Consider the following 18,214-nt stretch of genomic DNA (forward strand, 5'->3'; position numbering starts at 1 on the left):
GACAATTTGCCGTCAAACAATTCCCCGTCAAAACATGGACGATTCCCCTTCAGAACAATTCGCACCCTGGACGATTCCCCGCCATTCTATAAATATACTAATCAATACTTTTATCAATATACTTATTATTAATTAATCAATACTTTAATAACTATATTTCTGGGGGATCCAGCAAAGTCTATGTTCAGTAGCGTAGGTTCTGGATATTATTTATTAGTTGCACCTTTAGTCAATAATTAACTTGTTTCTTCCTCGCTGTAGTCGCCTTTGAATTATATTCTAGCGTCACCCATAGCTATCTTCATTAATGAAGGCGAATTGTTTTGTGTTTGTTGTGACTGCGAATTGTCCCGAAACCTCCATACTCATCCCGAAATACCTTCTTACAAGATTGAAAGCACATACTCCATTATGAAGGAAAAACGTAAACACCGTACTGTAATACACAATTATCCACACATTTATTCACAAAACAGTACAAAATAAAAAGATGCATTAACTGGTGATAGCAAACACTCGCACGGTCGTTTCTTAGCTTGTCCAGTAACACAATTTTCTCTGCTAAGGTCATAACTTTTCTTGATCGTTTTGTCACTTTGGAGTTCTTACTAATTGTATTATTAGCCTTTGGTGAGGCAGGCTTACGTCCTGGGGCGATGTGGAAAGCAAGTGGGAGGCAAGAGGCTTATATCATAGTGCGGTTACAAGCACACCAGACACGTAAGGCAGTCAGGCGTGGACTGAGCAATGCGGGGCAGAGAGCAGTGTTGCCATATCCAAACAACGAAATTATGCTAGGGCAATGAAAAAATTATGCTAGATTGAGCAAATTTGTTCCATGTAAAAAATTAATTATGCTAACTTGAAGCTAAATGATAAAATTCTATACATATTCGTGCAACATATTAATTATGTATTGTTTACTATGAAAATATTAAAATGAACCTACATATAGTAAGAGAATAAATATCGGTTTTCTGCCTATGCTTTTTCCCACGAAACTTACGTTTTTCTGATGGATTTTGATGTGATTCATTCGATTTTGAGCATCATTTCCGTCAGAAATAACCAGATTTTGAGATATGACCCCCCCATCTCCCTGCAATAATGAGGGATCTTTGGGGAATCGGGGGTTATAGGGAGGGGGGGAAACACAGAAAATGGTAATTTCCGACTGAAATGAAGCTGAAAACCGAATGAATCATACCAATATCCATCGGAAAAACCTAGGTTTCATGGGTAAAGTACAAAGCTCAAACTTATCCTAACCTAACCTAACCGAACCAAACCGAACCTAATCTAAAACCTAACCTAACCTAATCCAACCTAACCTAACCTAACCTAACCTAATCCAACCCAGCCAAGCCCAAACTGAAAGTAACCAACTATTCAAACATCTTCTTACCTTATTCGTCTCTCTCTCTCTCTCTGATTTGTAGCTTTTATAAAATTATTCCAAAAATATTCCATTCCATTCTAACTTATGCTAGAATGATTCTAAAACTTCTAATATGCTAAAAAATATTCCAGACTCGAAAATTTGATCAAAATTATGCTAAAAGAATAAAATTATGCTAGATATGGTAACACTGGCAGAGGGGCCGCGGGAAAGGGACAGAGGGTGGCGTGAGTTTACCGCGCTACAATTGGAAGCTGCGGGAATTTCAAATTTTTTGTTTTCTGTATATTCAAAGATATTTTAGTTGAACTTATTAATGCTAAGAAAATCCGCGAGAGGGCAAAACCGTAGACAAAAAATCCGGAAAAAATGCGGGATTACTGTACTGTGAATACATAAACCTATGGGAAAAATTACATATGGGCAGCACCACCCTTCATGGGCAACCCTTGAGACCCCTTTCTGACCTAAGTATTGTACTATACAGGGAAACTATGTAAGACATATTACCTAAGATCAAGTAAACCAACAAGATTATGGCTTTACTAGGTAAATCAACAAGGATATGGCTTAACTAAACCAACAAGAATATGGCTGCTTACCTTTACCAAAGAGGACAACAGGCATGATGGAGGTAAGAAGAGGATCCGAGGCAGGATGAGGCACCTAGCGTGCATCTCCTGCATCTCCCACCACACCACCCGACACACCACCTTCCTAACCACTTTTGTCACCAGCACTTTCGACTCTTGTACCAGCTAATGCACTGACTTCGTTCATAAACCCTTCAAAGTCTATTTCTGACACCTCAGACATCGAATCAGTCTCTTGATCCTCCTCAGGATATGGCTCTTCTGATGTTGAAGGGAGCAGTTCCTCACTTTGTTCAAGCCGATGGTAACGGGTGGTGAGTGTTTCCTTGCGTCTGTTTACTTCCTGGTTGTACTTGTCGGTTTAGAAGCGAAGGGTTTTGTCCAGTGAAGACATCACCTCCTCCACGCCAACTGAGAGCGTTCGATGTCCTTGAATTCTTCCTTGAATTTATCAAGGGCACACAGTACCCTGCTGATCTCCATCATGGACAGATCTTCACTCTCCATCACTGGTGTTGCTGGCTTTGCTGCGATCTCCTGCTCTGCATCGGCCTCATCCACTCGCTGCACGATTCCCTGGGGATCCTGCTCTGCTGCTGCCGAATGTAAACCCCTTATCTCCTCCAACGAGATGGCCTGAAACCTGGGCACAGCTTGTGCACTTGTGAGAGTGGCTGCCTTGGCAGCGGCCAGGGACTGAAAGCCGCTTCCTGGTGCGATTTCACACAGGTGCGGTACAAGGAGGTGCCAAGCGTAGTTAATTGTTGCAGTGGTTATATCTGCCCAAGAGGACAATGAGAGAGTGGTGGCATCCCTGAGGATGAATGACTGCCAAAAAGCCATGATAGTCTTCACAGGAGTTGAAGTTGGTTGTGCGGGTGCTGTGCGTGATGAAGATGAAGCGGGTGACGAGTCCAAACCATCCTCAGCATCCATGACATCACTCCCAACTGTGTTCAAGTCAAGAATTGCCTGCAGTTCCTCTCAGCTGTCGGTCTTGCTGCAGAGGTGATCGTAGAGGCGTTGGTGGTATAGTTGCTTGGTCGTTGCAATCAACTCTTGGTCTAGTGGTTGGGTGAGAGGTTGTTCTTCGGGACAGAAAAACGATCTTGCGTTCCTTGCTAAGGTCTGCTAGCCAGGTTGGATGACTTGGGGCATTATCAAGGATGAGCAGCACCTTGAAGGGGATGCCAAGTTCCCAGGATTTTGCCTTGGCATCATGGATGAAATGCCGCAACAGCCACTCGGAAATGATGCTGCTTGTCATCCAACCATTGGAGTTGCTGTACCAGTATACCCCACTGTCATCAATACAGCACAGATTCTTGTAACACCTGGGGTGTTCTGCAGTATGCACCACAACAGGCCGCATCTTGTGTGAGCCTGATAAGTTCACGGCAAACATGACTGTTATCCTGCTCTTGTCGATTTTTCTGTCCCTGGCCTGGTGCTGGTGCATACTAATATAAGTACACTTCGGCATAGCCTTGTAGTATAGGGCTGTTTCATCAGTGTTATAAATTTGGTCCCTGCTGTAGCCGCCCTCGTCGATTATCCTCAATAGGATGGCTGGATAGTCCCTGGTCGCCATTTCATCCACTGATGCACGCTCCCCCGTGAGCCGAATGTGACGTAGCTCCTTCCTCTTCAGAAAGAGGCAAAGCCATCCCACGGAGACTTTAAATGGTTTCTTAACAGCAAGCTTCAGAGCTGCAGCTTTGTAGAAAATCTTGGCCTGGTCCCTGATGTAGCGCCCATTCAGTGGAATTCCTTCCTTCTCCTTCCTCAGGATAAATGTGGCCAGGTACCGTAAAACGCCATAACTTCGGACGGCGTCCAAACTTCGGACATTTCGTAAAAAAATGTAATAATTCAAGTTTATTGGAAGAGAGTGCGATATTTGCAAAAAATAATGATGTGGGTAGGTAAGGTAATCCTCTAAGACTATTATGTATTAATCCTATTAAACTAGCTTGAATATGTGTGGGTGAAAAAAATTCGTGAATCCATTGGAAAAAATAACTGAATTTTCTTACCCTGCAAAACTTTGTTCACACAGAACAAACAGTTTCAATTGTAAAAAAGTGAACAGTACGATTATATGTAGAAAAGTGCTGTAAGTACTGGGAAGTAAACTGTTTCAAAATATCTATCTATCTATCTATCTATATACCTAGGCTGCTTCCCCCAAGGAAAGGGAGGTAGCCGAGACAGGACGACTCACTCTCCATTTACTCATCCATTCAAACACATTTATTCGCATCTTTGCCCCAAAGGGGAGAACGGACAGATCCTCACCGCATCACACCGCACAAGGGTCAACTGCGCAATGCAATCAGTGACATCCACAGCAGGGCCCGACAGCAGAACTGGTTTACCCCTGCCACATCATAACAGACCCATCCCCTTACCCGCACCTGACCTGACTAGCTGATCAAAATATATGCATGGATAATCTTGCTATGCCTGCTTTAATGAATACTTCTTTATTTTGCTGAAAAATTCCTAACTTCGGACAGACAAATTATTTGAGCCAAATAAAGTCCAAACTTCGGACAGACAATAATATTAATGGTAAAGTGATGCTAATTATATAAACAGAAAAACATGGCTAAAACAGCGAAATCTCCTATAAAGAAGAAAAGAGCCTACACAAGTAAAGTGTCCAAAAGTGCCCTGGAAAAGGCTAAAGATGACATAAATAACAAGAACATGAGTGTGCGCAAAGCAGCTGAAAAATATAAATGAAAAAAGAGCACATTACATGATTACCTGATACAAAAACATTGCAAACAAGTGGGACGTAATACTTCATTAAGCCATGATGAAGAGTTACTGGTGTGTCAGAGAATCCTCACATTGGCAGAATGGGGATTCCCACTCGACAATTTGGACTTGAGGATGTTAGTGAAAGCATATTTAGACAAACGAGGGGTTGTTGTGTCACGATTCAGTAACAATGTACCTGGTGTTAAATGGGCCCATTCCTTCTTCAAGCGCCACAAACAAACCCTTAGTAGACGATTGTCCCAGAATATAAAGACTGACAGAGCCAGAGTGACAAGAGCCATGCTAGCCGAGTTCTACAGTAACCTGAAAAAATCCCTAGAAGGTGTGCCTCCAGAGAACATAATAAATTTTGATGAGACCAATCTTACTGATGATCCAGGTAAAAAGAAAGTCATAGTGAGGCGGGGCACTAAATATCCAGAGAGAATCATGAACTCAACAAAATCCTCAATATCTATTATATTCTCTGGAACTGCATTTGGTGTGTTACTCCCTCAATATGTGGTGTATAAAGCTATCCATCTTTACGATACATGGACTGAAGGGGGCCCTCCTGGAACACTATACAATAGGTCCCCCAGTGGATGGTTCGACTCGTGTTCATTCGATGACTGGTTCCACAAAATTATCCTCCCCTATGCTAAACGCAAGACAGGTAGATTTGTCATTATAGGAGACAACTTGGCAAGCCATGTATCACCCAGTGTTATTGAGTCATGTGAGAAACATAATATCTCCTTTCTTCTCTTACCACCTAACTCCACGCACTTGACACAACCTCTCGATGTTGCTGTGTTCCGGCCTCTAAAAGTGCACTGGCGTAAGATCCTCGAGAACTTCAAGAAAACTACTGTTGGTAGGCTGAGTGCTTCATTACCTAAAGACTGCTTCCCACCGAACTGGTGGATAAAGTTAAAGGGACCATTGCTGACAACCTACGTAGTGGGTTTAGGAAGTGCGGCATTTATCCTCTTGTTCCACAGAAATCCATCTCAAGACTTCCAGAAGATTCAATCCAAGATACAGCTGATACTGGTACACCAGGACCATCTACCAGTACTGCCTTAGACAGCTCAGTGTTGGAATTGTTGAAGGACATGAGGCATGGAACCAGTCAGTCAAGCTCAAGTCCAGCTATAGCGAAACCAAGGCGAAAGAAAAGGTTGAATGTGTCACCGGGCATGAGTATTACTACAAGGGCACTACAAAATGAAACAGAGAGCCAGCATGAAGAGTGTGAAGTTGAGGATCCACAACCCCAGCCACTGCAGCCACAAGAGGATACAGCAGAGATAGCAGCACAGCCTTCCACTTCCACATCTGCACCCAACCATGAAGCACAAGCATCTCCCCTGACAGTCACCTCTTCCCAGATTATTGGGGATAAAGTTGTTCCCTCAGATTGGGTAGTTGTGAGGGTTCCCTTTGATACCAAAGACAGATATAGGCATTATATTGCTATCATTGTGAAGGTAAAACCAGAAATACATGTCAGGTTTCTCAAACACGTTCAGGGTACACCTCACACATTTGTATACCCAATGGTTGATGACAGCAGTGACAGTGTGTGTGTGTGTGTGTGTGTGTGTGTGTGTGTGTGTGTGTGTGTGTGTGTGTCTTTAGAACCTGTAAGAAATGTTCAACATCATATTATGTTATTTCGGTATGCATTTGTTGAGTCAATGAGGTACATACTTGCTAATTAAGTGAAGTTTTGTTTAGGAAAATGAGGACAGTTCCTCTTACAGTTTTGGGTATATGCAGTGCATTTTTATTTTATTTTTTCATCTCAAAAAGTTCGTGAATAGTTCTTAGTTCTATTTACGGCCAGAATACCTCACTACAATGTGATATGATGCAATTTAATGTGATATGAAATTACGAGCTCCAAAAAGAAGATATTTTGGGATACTTCTCTATATATATGTATAACTCTGGTCACGAGTGCCCAATATTTTTTTTACATTTTTTAAAAACTTCTCAAGTGTCCGAAGTTTGGCCAGTGTGTCCAGAGATAGATCCCATTAACCATTCTCATGTTTAAAGGGAAAATACATGGATGTCCGAAGTTTGGAAGAGCTGTCCGAAGTTAGAAAATTTATTCCTAACTTCGGACACTTGAAAATGAAAAAAAAAAGCACAAGTTTAGCTTGGCTAATTTTTTTAAATATATGGAGTTAGTAGGTACTCTCCCTGGCTACCACATGACACCAACAGGAATAAAATTGCACCATTCTACAAGGAGTTATTCATTAAAACACATAAAAAATGTCCGAAGTTATGGCGTTTTACGGTACTGCTGCATAAGAATTATAGCTTGGTTGGTCAGCTTGTTTCTTCTGTCCAGTACTGCCGTCCCTTATGTTCTCACAGTCTTCTTTTTGGCCTCCCTGTTAGCCGATATATGTAGTTCGCACGGACGATTCTGCCAAGCCTAGTTCCTTGCCAATGGTCGTGTTACCCATCCCACTCTCCTTCTTCCTAATGACTTGCATCTTCATGGCCTTGGTGATGCACTTCTTCCTGGAGGTGGGGGCAGACATCTTGGCTCAGAGAAAAAATAGCCTCTGAGTAGGTTACACGGGGACATACCTGGAACAGCAAGTGTACCCTCTGTGCACTTGTGTTTCCTTTGCTGGGACTCTCGCCTCACCACCCTCCAAGCGGCGCATATGGGCATCACATGACGAGTGAGCAGCATCGATGTCACAAGGTGGCGGAGCATAAGTAACTGTTATCACTTCTTGGGGGGGCAATGTTGTGTACTCGGGGTAACCCCGGATTTGGGCCACTCTTTGCCCCCCATCTGGCTTACAAGGAGTTCAGTTTGCTTACTTTAAAAAAAAAAAAAAAAAAAAAAAAAAAAAAAAAAAAGTCCTCGCATACAAGGGGGATCACGTACTCGGAACTTGCATACTGTGGGGATGTACTGTATATATATATATACAGTATATATCTATCTATCTATCATTCTATATATCTGTATCTGTATCTATCTATCTATATCTTTCTATCTATCTATCTATCTATCTATATATATATGCAACCACGAGACAGTTTGTTGCCATACAAACGAGAATGGCTCCTCTTTATGAAGGGTTTAATTGCTTGGAAAATTGATCCTAAATACAGTAATCCCATAATTTTATGCTTGCTACAGTGTTTGATTGCTGTGAATGCTGTATTGTTGTTATTTACAGTATTATTATTTTTGTTTTTTGTTTTTTAGTTCATATTAATAACCCTTTCTGTCTGATAACATGTTTCATATTGTGTTCTTGCTATCAACAGATGGTTTATTCAGTTCAGATTTTTTTTCTTTTTTTTTTAACTAGATGAAAAATATAGCTATCACAGATCCCTTGACTACAGGATATCTCCCTTGCTCTGAATAAAATCTTGTAGTGGTAGCTAGAATAAATCTGCAAGGTAGGTCCCCAGGTTGAAGAGTTTAGTGTGAATAATTTGGTTTATCATTTTGTTTAGTAATGAAAATGTTTGAGGAATGGGTCACATTTATCTGCAGTCCAGTGTAACCTTTTTGCTGCCATGGATGCAGCTGGGTATTTTAACAGGCCAAAGTTAGACAGTTTTATTTACTTGATATAAATTTCAGCAGTCCAAGAGGTATTAAAGAAAATCGTCAACATTTTGGCAGCTAGAACCTTCCTCAGCAAAATAAAATTGTCTTGTGGCAGTCTCAGTAATATAGCCTCATCAATCCAGTGATGTGTATATTAATTTTTTCTTGCTTCCTCTTGATGAGTTTATTCAGTTTAGGAGAGACCTCTAATAAGGAGGGATTTAATGGAGGCTACATTGAACCTTTACAGTTCATAGACATGTCAATAGCTGAATAAAATCATTAGGAGATAGCAAGATACATTTTAAAATAATCACTGGTTTGAAGGGGCCAATGCATCGGAAAGTGAAAAGGTTAAAATTTGAGACAGTACTAAGATAGTGACAAAAGGGTTAGTATGTGAACTTAAATTGGTCAGAGGGTTAGTACAGGTGTACGGTAAATCCTTGTCATATGTCACATTTTTTAGCATTCTTTTATCATTATTAACCCCAAGTACATTAAGGAAACTTTACCCTTTTGAGGCTGTGAATGTCATCTCATTATATTCTTGCTATCTCCTGATGACTTCACTTAGCTCAGGGAAAGGATAGATGTAGCCCTAATAAGCCCCTTCTGTACAAGAGTTCATTCGTAAGCTGAATACAGTTGTCTTCTAGCAGCAAAAGTAAACTAAAAAGGATGTTACAAGGACTTGATTAGTTACAGTTTCTTTGCTATCATTACAACAAATTAGCCAGTGTCTCCAAGTTTACAGTATTTGTATGAAAAATGTCGTGTGACTTATAACAAGGATTGCCTGTAATATGGCCTATACTGTGTTTGTTGGATGATTTTGCTTTGTACATATGCACCGTGTTGCTTATCACCACAATTTTGTTTTAAATGAGCCTTCCCTTTGGTACCTCTGCAACACTTACACAACATCTAAATCCTCCTAATTTGTACAGTAAAGCATCCTGGCTCAACACAGTTCAACAGTTTCAGTGCTAAGTATTGTGAATATCAGTGGGATACCATCATGTTACATACGTTTGACTGAAGCAGATATTCAGTTTCCCCAAAGACATGGCCAATTCTGTGTAAAAATTTATGATTTTGGGAAGTGTTCCTGACCTAAAGTGAGTACTGCCTGTACTGTAAAGTGCATTTTACCTAGTACATCATAATCCATATCATATCTCACATGTATTGTACAGTATCAGCTTGACAAGGCCCCCCCCCCCCTCTCTCTCTCTCTCTCTCTCTCTCTCTCTCTCTCTCGTCTATACCTATCTGTCTGTCTGTCTAACTCCCCCCCAAAGCATAAGCCAGTAGAATCATCATCATTATCTAATCCTGTGTTGCCCCATGAGGAGTGTAGGAACCAGGGGCTAGGCAAATTGGTCCTGACACTTGAGATGAGAGTGACAAGCCTCACTCATCCCTGAGTGACATTACATGAGCAGTAAACCCCAACCATCCCTTGGATATAAACCTGCACAGGCTTAATCCAATTGGAGCACCTTAATTACCCACTAAACCACCAGGTGCCATAATCTGGTTATATGGTTACCACCCAGCATAGTACAGTAGGTACACACAGTACATGAGTTTATGGGCGGCAGGGGAGGTCGCTTACTAGGAATTCGCGTATTGTGAAAACATAAATTTATAGGAAAAATTACATATGGGCAGCACCACCCTCATCGGTAACCCTTGAGACTCCTTTCAGACTTAAATATTGTACTATACAGGGAAACTGTGTAAGACATATTACCTAAGATAAAGTAAACCAACAAGATTATGGCTTTACCAAATCAACAAGGATATGGCTTAACTAAACCAACAAGAATATGGCTGCTCACCTTAAACCAAGAGGACAACAGGCTTGATGGATGTAAGAAGGCGATCTGAGGCAGGGTGAGGCACCTAGCGTGCACCTCCTACACCACCAGCCATACCACCCGACACACCACCATCCTCACCACTCTCGTCACCAGCACTTTCAACACTTTCACTAGCTAATGCACTCACTTCGTTCATAAACCCTTCAAAGTCTATTTCTGACACCTCAGACATCGCATCATCCTCTTGATCCTCCCCAGGAAATGGTTCTTCTGATGTTGAAGGGAGTGATTCCTCACTTCCTTGAGGCCACAGGTAACGGGTGATGAGGGTTTGCATCCTTCTGTTCCCCTCCTGGTTGTGCCTGTCTGTGTAGTAGTGGAAGGTTCTGTCCAGTGAAGTCATCACTTCCTCCACTCACAACTGACAGTGTTTGATGTCTTTGAATTCTTCCTTGAATTTATGTAGGGCACACAGTACCCGGCTGATTTCCTTCATTGACAAGTCTCCACTCTCCATCAGTGGTGGTGTTGACTGTTCTGCTGCGGTCTCCTGTTCTCAGTCCTCCTGCTCTTGGCCCCGGATTTGGGCAACTCTTCACTGTTGTCTCAACTACTACGAGTTCAATTCACATACTATTAAAAAATACACTAAAATTCGATAAAAAAATAGGTCCTCACATACAATGAGATTCGCATACTATGCGTACCTACTGTAAATGGTTACCTGGTATACAGGAAACCATTTTGCATGTCACTTAGTGTAGAGTCACCCACAGGCAGAAGGAAGAGGAAAGAATGAAGGAAAAAAAGACAAGAGGGAGTGTAGAGTCTCCCGTAGGCATAAGTAAGAGGAAAGAATGAAGGAAAGAAAGACAGAAGAGGACAGAAGGAAAGAAGTTAGGAAGAGAGGAAAGGGCAGCCATCCCAGAGCAGCACTATATCAAGTGAGTGGATGGTGAGCACCCCCACTTACCACTAATAAGCCAGTAGATACTGAAAAAAATAATGTGCCTCAGACATGCACATGTAAATCAACCACCCTGACTTCTTACTTCACCCTACAATCAGAACCATTTGCACATATTTCTATTATTTTTTAAAATATGCTCATAGTACACCTATAGGATGGAATCATTCCAGTAGGTACCAAGTTAGAAAGGGATGTGAATCTCATTTTGCCATGTACTCTTCTGTACATAACACCAATCCATCTGAATTAGTCCCTTCTCAGGTCCATAGTTTTCTCAACTCTCATACCTAATGTTCATACACACTCATTCCTTCTTGGTCAACCATGCCTCCTCCTACTTTCAAGCACACTTACATCCCTTTTCACCACATTATCTGTACCCAGTCCCTGTTTACCCATACCAGTTCTACCTTCTTTTTTCCATTGAAGACACACTGTTTGACTCATTTATTAGTTGACAGTCTCACTCCCTCCTCCCTGACAAATCCCTGTTTTGTGTACTGTCCTGTGTACACAACTGACACACATTGCATGTCACATTTCCATCATTCTTACACTTCCCATTTTCATACTTATGTCATATCAAAATCTTGCACCCATACAGTAGTATAGGGAGTAAATAACCATGCAGGCTTTTTGCATCCTGATTACTGACTGAGTCCTCTGTTCATTATCAAGGCCTTCATATCGCCAGATACCTTTCTTCCTTGAGGACCTTTACGCTCCACTTTTTGACACATTTATTGCCTTGAGGTGCTTGAAACATTTCTAACATTTAAAGTCTCTTAATTCACTATGAGGAAGAGAGAGATGGGGAAGTTATATTTTGCTGGTATTTTATGTCTGGTTCCTTGTGCAGTATTTAGTTGATATAACTCAGGAGGATTACACTACAATGAAACAACACAACCAAAGTACACTATGTAACACAAAGCAGTGTCTAACATACAGTATCTCCCAAGAAGCATGTGTGTATGTATATGTGGTGTCTCCCTGTAGATCCCTCCCCCCCCTGGCTATCACGGAAGGGCCCCTGTCCAGGCAGCTGTGTACCAGGGTGGGCCACACCCAGGCCTGGCCACACCCCAGCACCACCTTCCTCCCCAGCCACAACAGAATGCCATACCCCAGGGATACCAAGGGTATCAGGCTGTGCCCCAGGGATATGTACAAGTTCCCCAGGGATATCAGGCAGTTCCACAGGGCTACCAGGTGGCTCCACAAGGCTATCAAGCAGTTCCTCAGGGGTATCAGGCTATTCCCCAAGGATATCAGGCTGTCCCTCAGGGCCAGAATACTGTATCACAGGGAGTCCAGCAGGTACAGTACCACTCTCAAGGCCAGGGCCAGGGCCAGGGACAGCTGCATCAACAGGTTTGTTGTCTTGCTGCATGTACAGTTACTGTTACTTGAATTTTATTGGTTTTAAAGTGGATGGTTATAAAAGAATTCAATTTGTTAATAGGATTAACAGGCTGTTTTATTTTTGCTGTAGCCTCTATATTACCTTGCATATATATAGCATATACTGTTTCCTGTTTACATTTAGAAAAGTATATATATATATATATATATATATATATATATATGATAAAGTTGATGTTTTTCTAAGCTTAAGTTTATTATCCATAATTCTACCACTAGACCACTGAAAAATCATGTTAGTTAGGTAGGTCATTTTTTTCTAATATTAATGTTGTTGCACCATTTTCATCTGGATGTAAATCTGTTGGACTGCAGGCTGAAGTTGCCCTTCTCCTGCAGTCCACCACCCTCCTTTGGGGGGATAGGAAGGGAGTTGAGGGACATTTGTGTAACTAATCATTGGTGCCACTGTGGGAAGGCATCCCTCTCCAGGACCACTTAATATGGCTTAGTCTCTGACTGAATCCTGTCTCACTTCTTCATTCCACCATGCTGTTCCCTGCACCCCTTTCGTCTTCTCTTCACCCCACACACCACCTCACATGCAGCACAGATTTCTCCTATGAATATCTTGCGCACACCTTCCATGTCCCCAGTCTGCTCCAATCCATACAGTATTTACCCAGTCGCTCTTCCACTTCTTTCGTATATCCTGCCTTTTTTCCATCCTCTTGTAACCTTTCCACCCTCCTTGTATGAACCACTTCCTTCTGTCTTTCCCTCTTCTATTCCTCCATTCATTTGAACCTTGATTCTTAACACCACCAAGTATTTATGGGCAGCATATTCTTTTATGCACCACCAAATCAAATCATGTTTACTGCCACTCGTCATTCCCATTATTATTATTATTATTATTATTATTTTTTTTTTACTGTATTTATGTATTTATATCTATCCATCCCAAGAGGAGACTGAACTTATTTCAGTTGTGTAATTGAACCGAAATGCTACAGAAGATTGTATAGTATGAGGATTTGCCATCAAGTGAACATTCTCTCTCTCATCCCTAATGCTGTATTTTAAAACTTTTCCATTCATTCCTGCATTTTTGTATTTGATTCTGAAATGCTGCATATTTTCATATTAGTTTACCATCATTTTTCTTTCATATTTATCATTAGGCTTTTCTTTTTTACGAAAACTTCCACACACATTTTGTACAAGAAAAAATCTTAGCTTTAATTTATATTAGCAATATTATATTTTCCATGTTACCACAAATCAGGCTTTTGGGTATCAAGTACGTATCATATAACTTTGGCTTTTTAATATCAGACACGCTATTTAATGAATGTACTTGTCACTGATTGCATTGCGCAGTTGACCCTTGTGTGGTGTGGTGCGGTGAGGATCTGTCCGTTCTTCCCTTTGGGGCTAAGATGCGAATGAATGTGTTTGAATGGATGAGTAAATGGGGAGTGTGTCGTCCTGTCTCGGCTACCTCCCTTTCCTTGGGGGAAGCAGCCTAGGTATATAGATAGATAGATAGACTTGACATTGAATGAAAATGGAGTTGGTTTTCATTTTTTAACTATAATAACCAGTTCCATGTTACCCCATTCAAGTTGTAATGGTCCAAGACTAGATGGCCATAATGTAGTACATTTACGGGTATATGACCAACCCACTCACCTTAGTGGCATTACATTTTGGTGTTTTGAAAGCCTTTGTACATGCAAGTTTGCATCAGCATTGTTCACTTGATGGCAGGTCCTCATCCTGCATGGTCTTTCACAGCATCTCTGTTCAGTTACAGTGGAAATATGTTGTCACTTCATGGGTTTTGAACCCATGCTTTCAAGTAAAGGCTGTTGCTCAAACTGGTGCCTTATAATTAGTAGACCAACTGGTTTGCCTTTGCTATGTATATAGTTAAATTGACTGTTAATATGCAGTACACAAGATGACACTTCCTGCCTGTCATTTTATATTATACTTGTTCAAGCTCTTTAAGCAGTACCCAGTGTTACAGGAGAGGGAGGAAGAGCTATTTATTTTAGGTATCCTCACGCCTTTTGAACTTGGCAAAAGTGATTAGGATGTTGCTGTTGTTGTGATGAAGTTTTTAAGTTATTTAAAGCAGTTTATAGTTTATCATTGTAAGAGAACCAGACATTGTGTTAGTTGTTTTACTTAATACTATATGCATAACTCTTTCCAGGGGGTGGTTGGCCAGCCTGCACAAGGTAATCCAGCCCAAGGCCAGGCCCTACAAGGTCAGCACCCACAGGCAGCTGTAGGCCAACAGCCACAGGCAGCTCAAGGTCAGCCCCAAGCTGTTCAGGGTCAGCCTCAGGCAGTTCAAGGTCAGCCTCAGGCTGCTCAAGGTCAGCCTCAGGCTGCTCAGGGCCAACCTCAAGCTGCTCAAGGTCAACCTCAAGCTGCTCAGGGACATCCTCAAGCAGCTGCACAGGGACAACCTCAGGTACAAGTTCAGGCACAAGCACCACAGGGTCAGCCAGGGCAAAGTCAGATCAGCCAAGATCAGCAAGGACAGGGCCAGGTTGTACATGGTCAGCATCCCAGCCTACAGGTGCCCATCACTGGTCACCTGCCTCAACAGCCCCAACCAATTGCTGGTCAAGTTGGGGTACACTAGTGGGTCACTACTAATTTTCACCTTTGTAAAGCACAATAATTCACTTTCGAAAATAATGCTCTCAATATTTGTCGTTGGGCTTAACTAAGGAATGGATATCCTGGTTCTCATTTTATTGAAAAATATAGTGTCTCATTATCCTTTGTTGAACAGGGATCTCCCTCAGTTGATTAAGATAATTTGGTTGTAGCCTAAATCAAACAGCTGATTGATGTCCTGCCCTTCAGAGTGAAATTATTTAGTTATATAACTTGTTGGGAAGGTGACTTCATCAAACTATGTGAATTTGTTCATTTTATGTTTGACATGTTACTCATTTAGTATACATTACATTTGTAGCAATTCAGTACTCACATGGGTATAGTATTATGGATATGAGTTTGGCTGTGACTGTAATTACTAATTAAAAGGGAGAAAAGTTGGTTGCGACCTTGTCATTTGACTTATTGATGGTTGAAAAAAGTGGATATGAATAGTTTTGGTTTAGAACTTATTTACATGTTGATAACTTTTTCATGGATCTTAATTCTGAAATGCTAAATGTAAATACACTTGTTGCAGTCATTAAGGCTAACTACATACCAGTGTTCTTTAGTCAGATACAGTGTTCTTAACACATTAGCATTGATGCTTTCACAGTATTTTATCTCATGATTTAAAGGACCATTTTGAATTGTTTTTAAAAATTTATGGAAGGTTTTATCATATGTTAATTTATATGAAAATTGTTTTTATCACTTGATTTTTAAAATGAAGTTGAATAAGTTTAGAACTTAAGTGATTTATATGAAAATTGCCTTTGTGACTTGATTTTTAAAATCAGCATGAACAAATTTGTAAACAGAAGTGATTTATATGAAAATTGTTTTTCACTTGATTTTTAAAATCAGCTTGAATAAAATTATAAACTTGGTGATATGAATGATTATTTTATAGTTAATATAAATGATTTTTTTTTTTTAATATGGTTGGATGTGGATGACAGTGTACTGAGTAGATGGCCAGAAATATGTAACAAAAGTAGAACAACAACTTTGGTTAAAGAAAATATGGGTGATAAAGAAATGGTAGTATTATTTCTTTACTATCATATGTCATGCAATAGTGGTAATAAAATTACTGATATGTTTCATATGCTCTCCGTGTAAATGTACGTGACAGGATCCACAGTGTTGCTGACAACACCTACTGTAGGTCCATAGTCTTGGTGGGATAAGAGGCTTTTTGCTATCTTTTCTTATTTCTCTAAATTTTGTCAATATTATCTTTTATCGAATCAACCTGTCAGTGTCAGAATAATGAAGATCTATATATATATATATAAGAATACTGTACCACTGTGTAATATGTATAATAAATGGCTTAACACAGGTTAGCCTAAGCCAACAAGAATATGACGACCCCAGTTTAATGTGTTGCTGGATTCTTTTATTGTCCTCACAGTCATACTATTGTACTTCACTCTTGACTCATCCAGTTTGGTGATATGTACATGATTTATTCTTTCTACTCCCTGACAGTTTTATTCAGCTTTGGGTAGATCTCTTGTGAAGAATAAATGATGGCTGTATCCAACCCTCTTCAGTTCAGAAAGTGCTACCAAAGCTGAATAAAGTCATAGCAGATAGCAAGAATGAGCTAAAGCAATGTCATTAAATGCAGACATATCCCCTTCAACCCCATGATGTCACTTAGTTTAATCTTGTTACTTCTTGATGACTATTCTGCTTAGGATATACTTTTTGAGCTGGAGAGGTTAGATACAGCCTCCATTAACCTCTGTACTACCAGGGGACTCTCCTAAGCTGAATAAAATAATCCTGTAATAGTAATTGTTGTAGCCCCAGATTCATCTGAAACATGAACCTGGTGTACTGCAGGCTGAAGTTACTCTCATCCTGCAGTTAACCGTCCACCTTTTGGGGGATAGGAAGGGAACTGAGGGACATTTTTATTATTGGGCAGAGGAGTTGCTCAGTATCAATGCCACCACATGAAAGCAGCCATCTCCAGCATCAGCAGCAGGAGGAAACTACAAATATGTGTTTTGGAATTGATAATTTAACTGGTGTGGAGGGTCTGAATATGGCTGGCAGTTAGTGAGGAAAATTTTAGTGTTTAAGTGGGTATGATATGAGCAGAATGCAGTATTTTAAGTATATATAAAATATATTTTTATTTACTGAATGTATATATATGTTTTCTACCTGCATTTGACTTTGTTATAGTTACCGTGTATTGATTTATTTTACCTGGTCGGATATGATTTCCCAGAAGCAGTGTTTGAGATGTGGATGACTTGTTGGGGGGGAGGGGTTGATGCCCCCCGATACAGTGAAGACCCATGGAAGTACACTGTGCAGAAGGACTAGCTGTGGGTCATAAAAATAAATCCCTCAAATAGAATGTGTTCTTTCTTGTTACAAGGGGCATATTAAATTATGTATGTGATCATTCAGAAAGTGAATAAAATGATAACCCTTATTTTCAGAGCCAGAAGACATAGCAGTTGGCTTGCAGCATATTAATAATGTTCATCACATTGTGAAGACATCAAGTTGTTACATTCATAACATTGTCCCAAAACTTATCATATGGTGATTTTTGCCCCCCAACCTTTATTCTGCAGTGTGATTTTATGGAAATTATTATTATTATTATTATTATTTTTATCATTTGCCAGAACATTAAGAACTGTGCTTCCTAAGAATTGGCAAATCAGGGGAGACTTTGAAGAATGACACACACCATACATATGTAGCTGGGGGGGGGGAGAAAAAAAAAAAAAAAAAAAAAAAAAAAAAAAAAAAAAAGGGACTACTGCATTTTGAAGTTGTAAAAGTGCTCTGGCATCCAATACCCACTGTATATGGCCATGCCTTGACCTGCTTTCAAAAATATTTATCAGAGGTGGATTACAGCACCCAGCTGTGAAAAAGCTCACACCACTTGCTGCCCCCACCCCCCTCCCCTCCTTATAGGACAACCACCGTCAAAGTTGATAACACCCCTCAAATACTGTG

General features: G+C 40.5%; 1 protein-coding gene across 5 annotated transcripts in view; it reads left to right on the top strand.

Moving 5' to 3' along the window:
* Positions 1-17,955, top strand: part of NUCB1 (Nucleobindin 1) — a 228,586-nt gene extending 210,631 nt beyond the window's left edge. For 4 of the 5 annotated variants that reach the window (XM_080276828.1, XM_080276826.1, XM_080276829.1 and 1 more), the window contains exons 10-11: positions 12,164-12,538; positions 14,754-17,955. In XM_080276828.1, coding sequence (XP_080132954.1) covers positions 12,164-12,538; positions 14,754-15,191 — 813 coding nt within the window. In that variant the 3' untranslated portion in view covers positions 15,192-17,955. The remainder of the gene's footprint in view (positions 1-12,163; positions 12,539-14,753) is intronic. The other variant, XM_080276830.1, reaches the window with a different exon arrangement.
* The last annotated feature ends 259 nt before the right edge of the window (positions 17,956-18,214 follow it).

The sequence above is a fragment of the Coenobita brevimanus genome, chromosome 67 (assembly GCF_032717465.1).
Source record: "Coenobita brevimanus isolate Jiangsu-jjx chromosome 67, ASM3271746v2, whole genome shotgun sequence".
Lineage (NCBI taxonomy): Eukaryota > Metazoa > Arthropoda > Malacostraca > Decapoda > Coenobitidae > Coenobita > Coenobita brevimanus.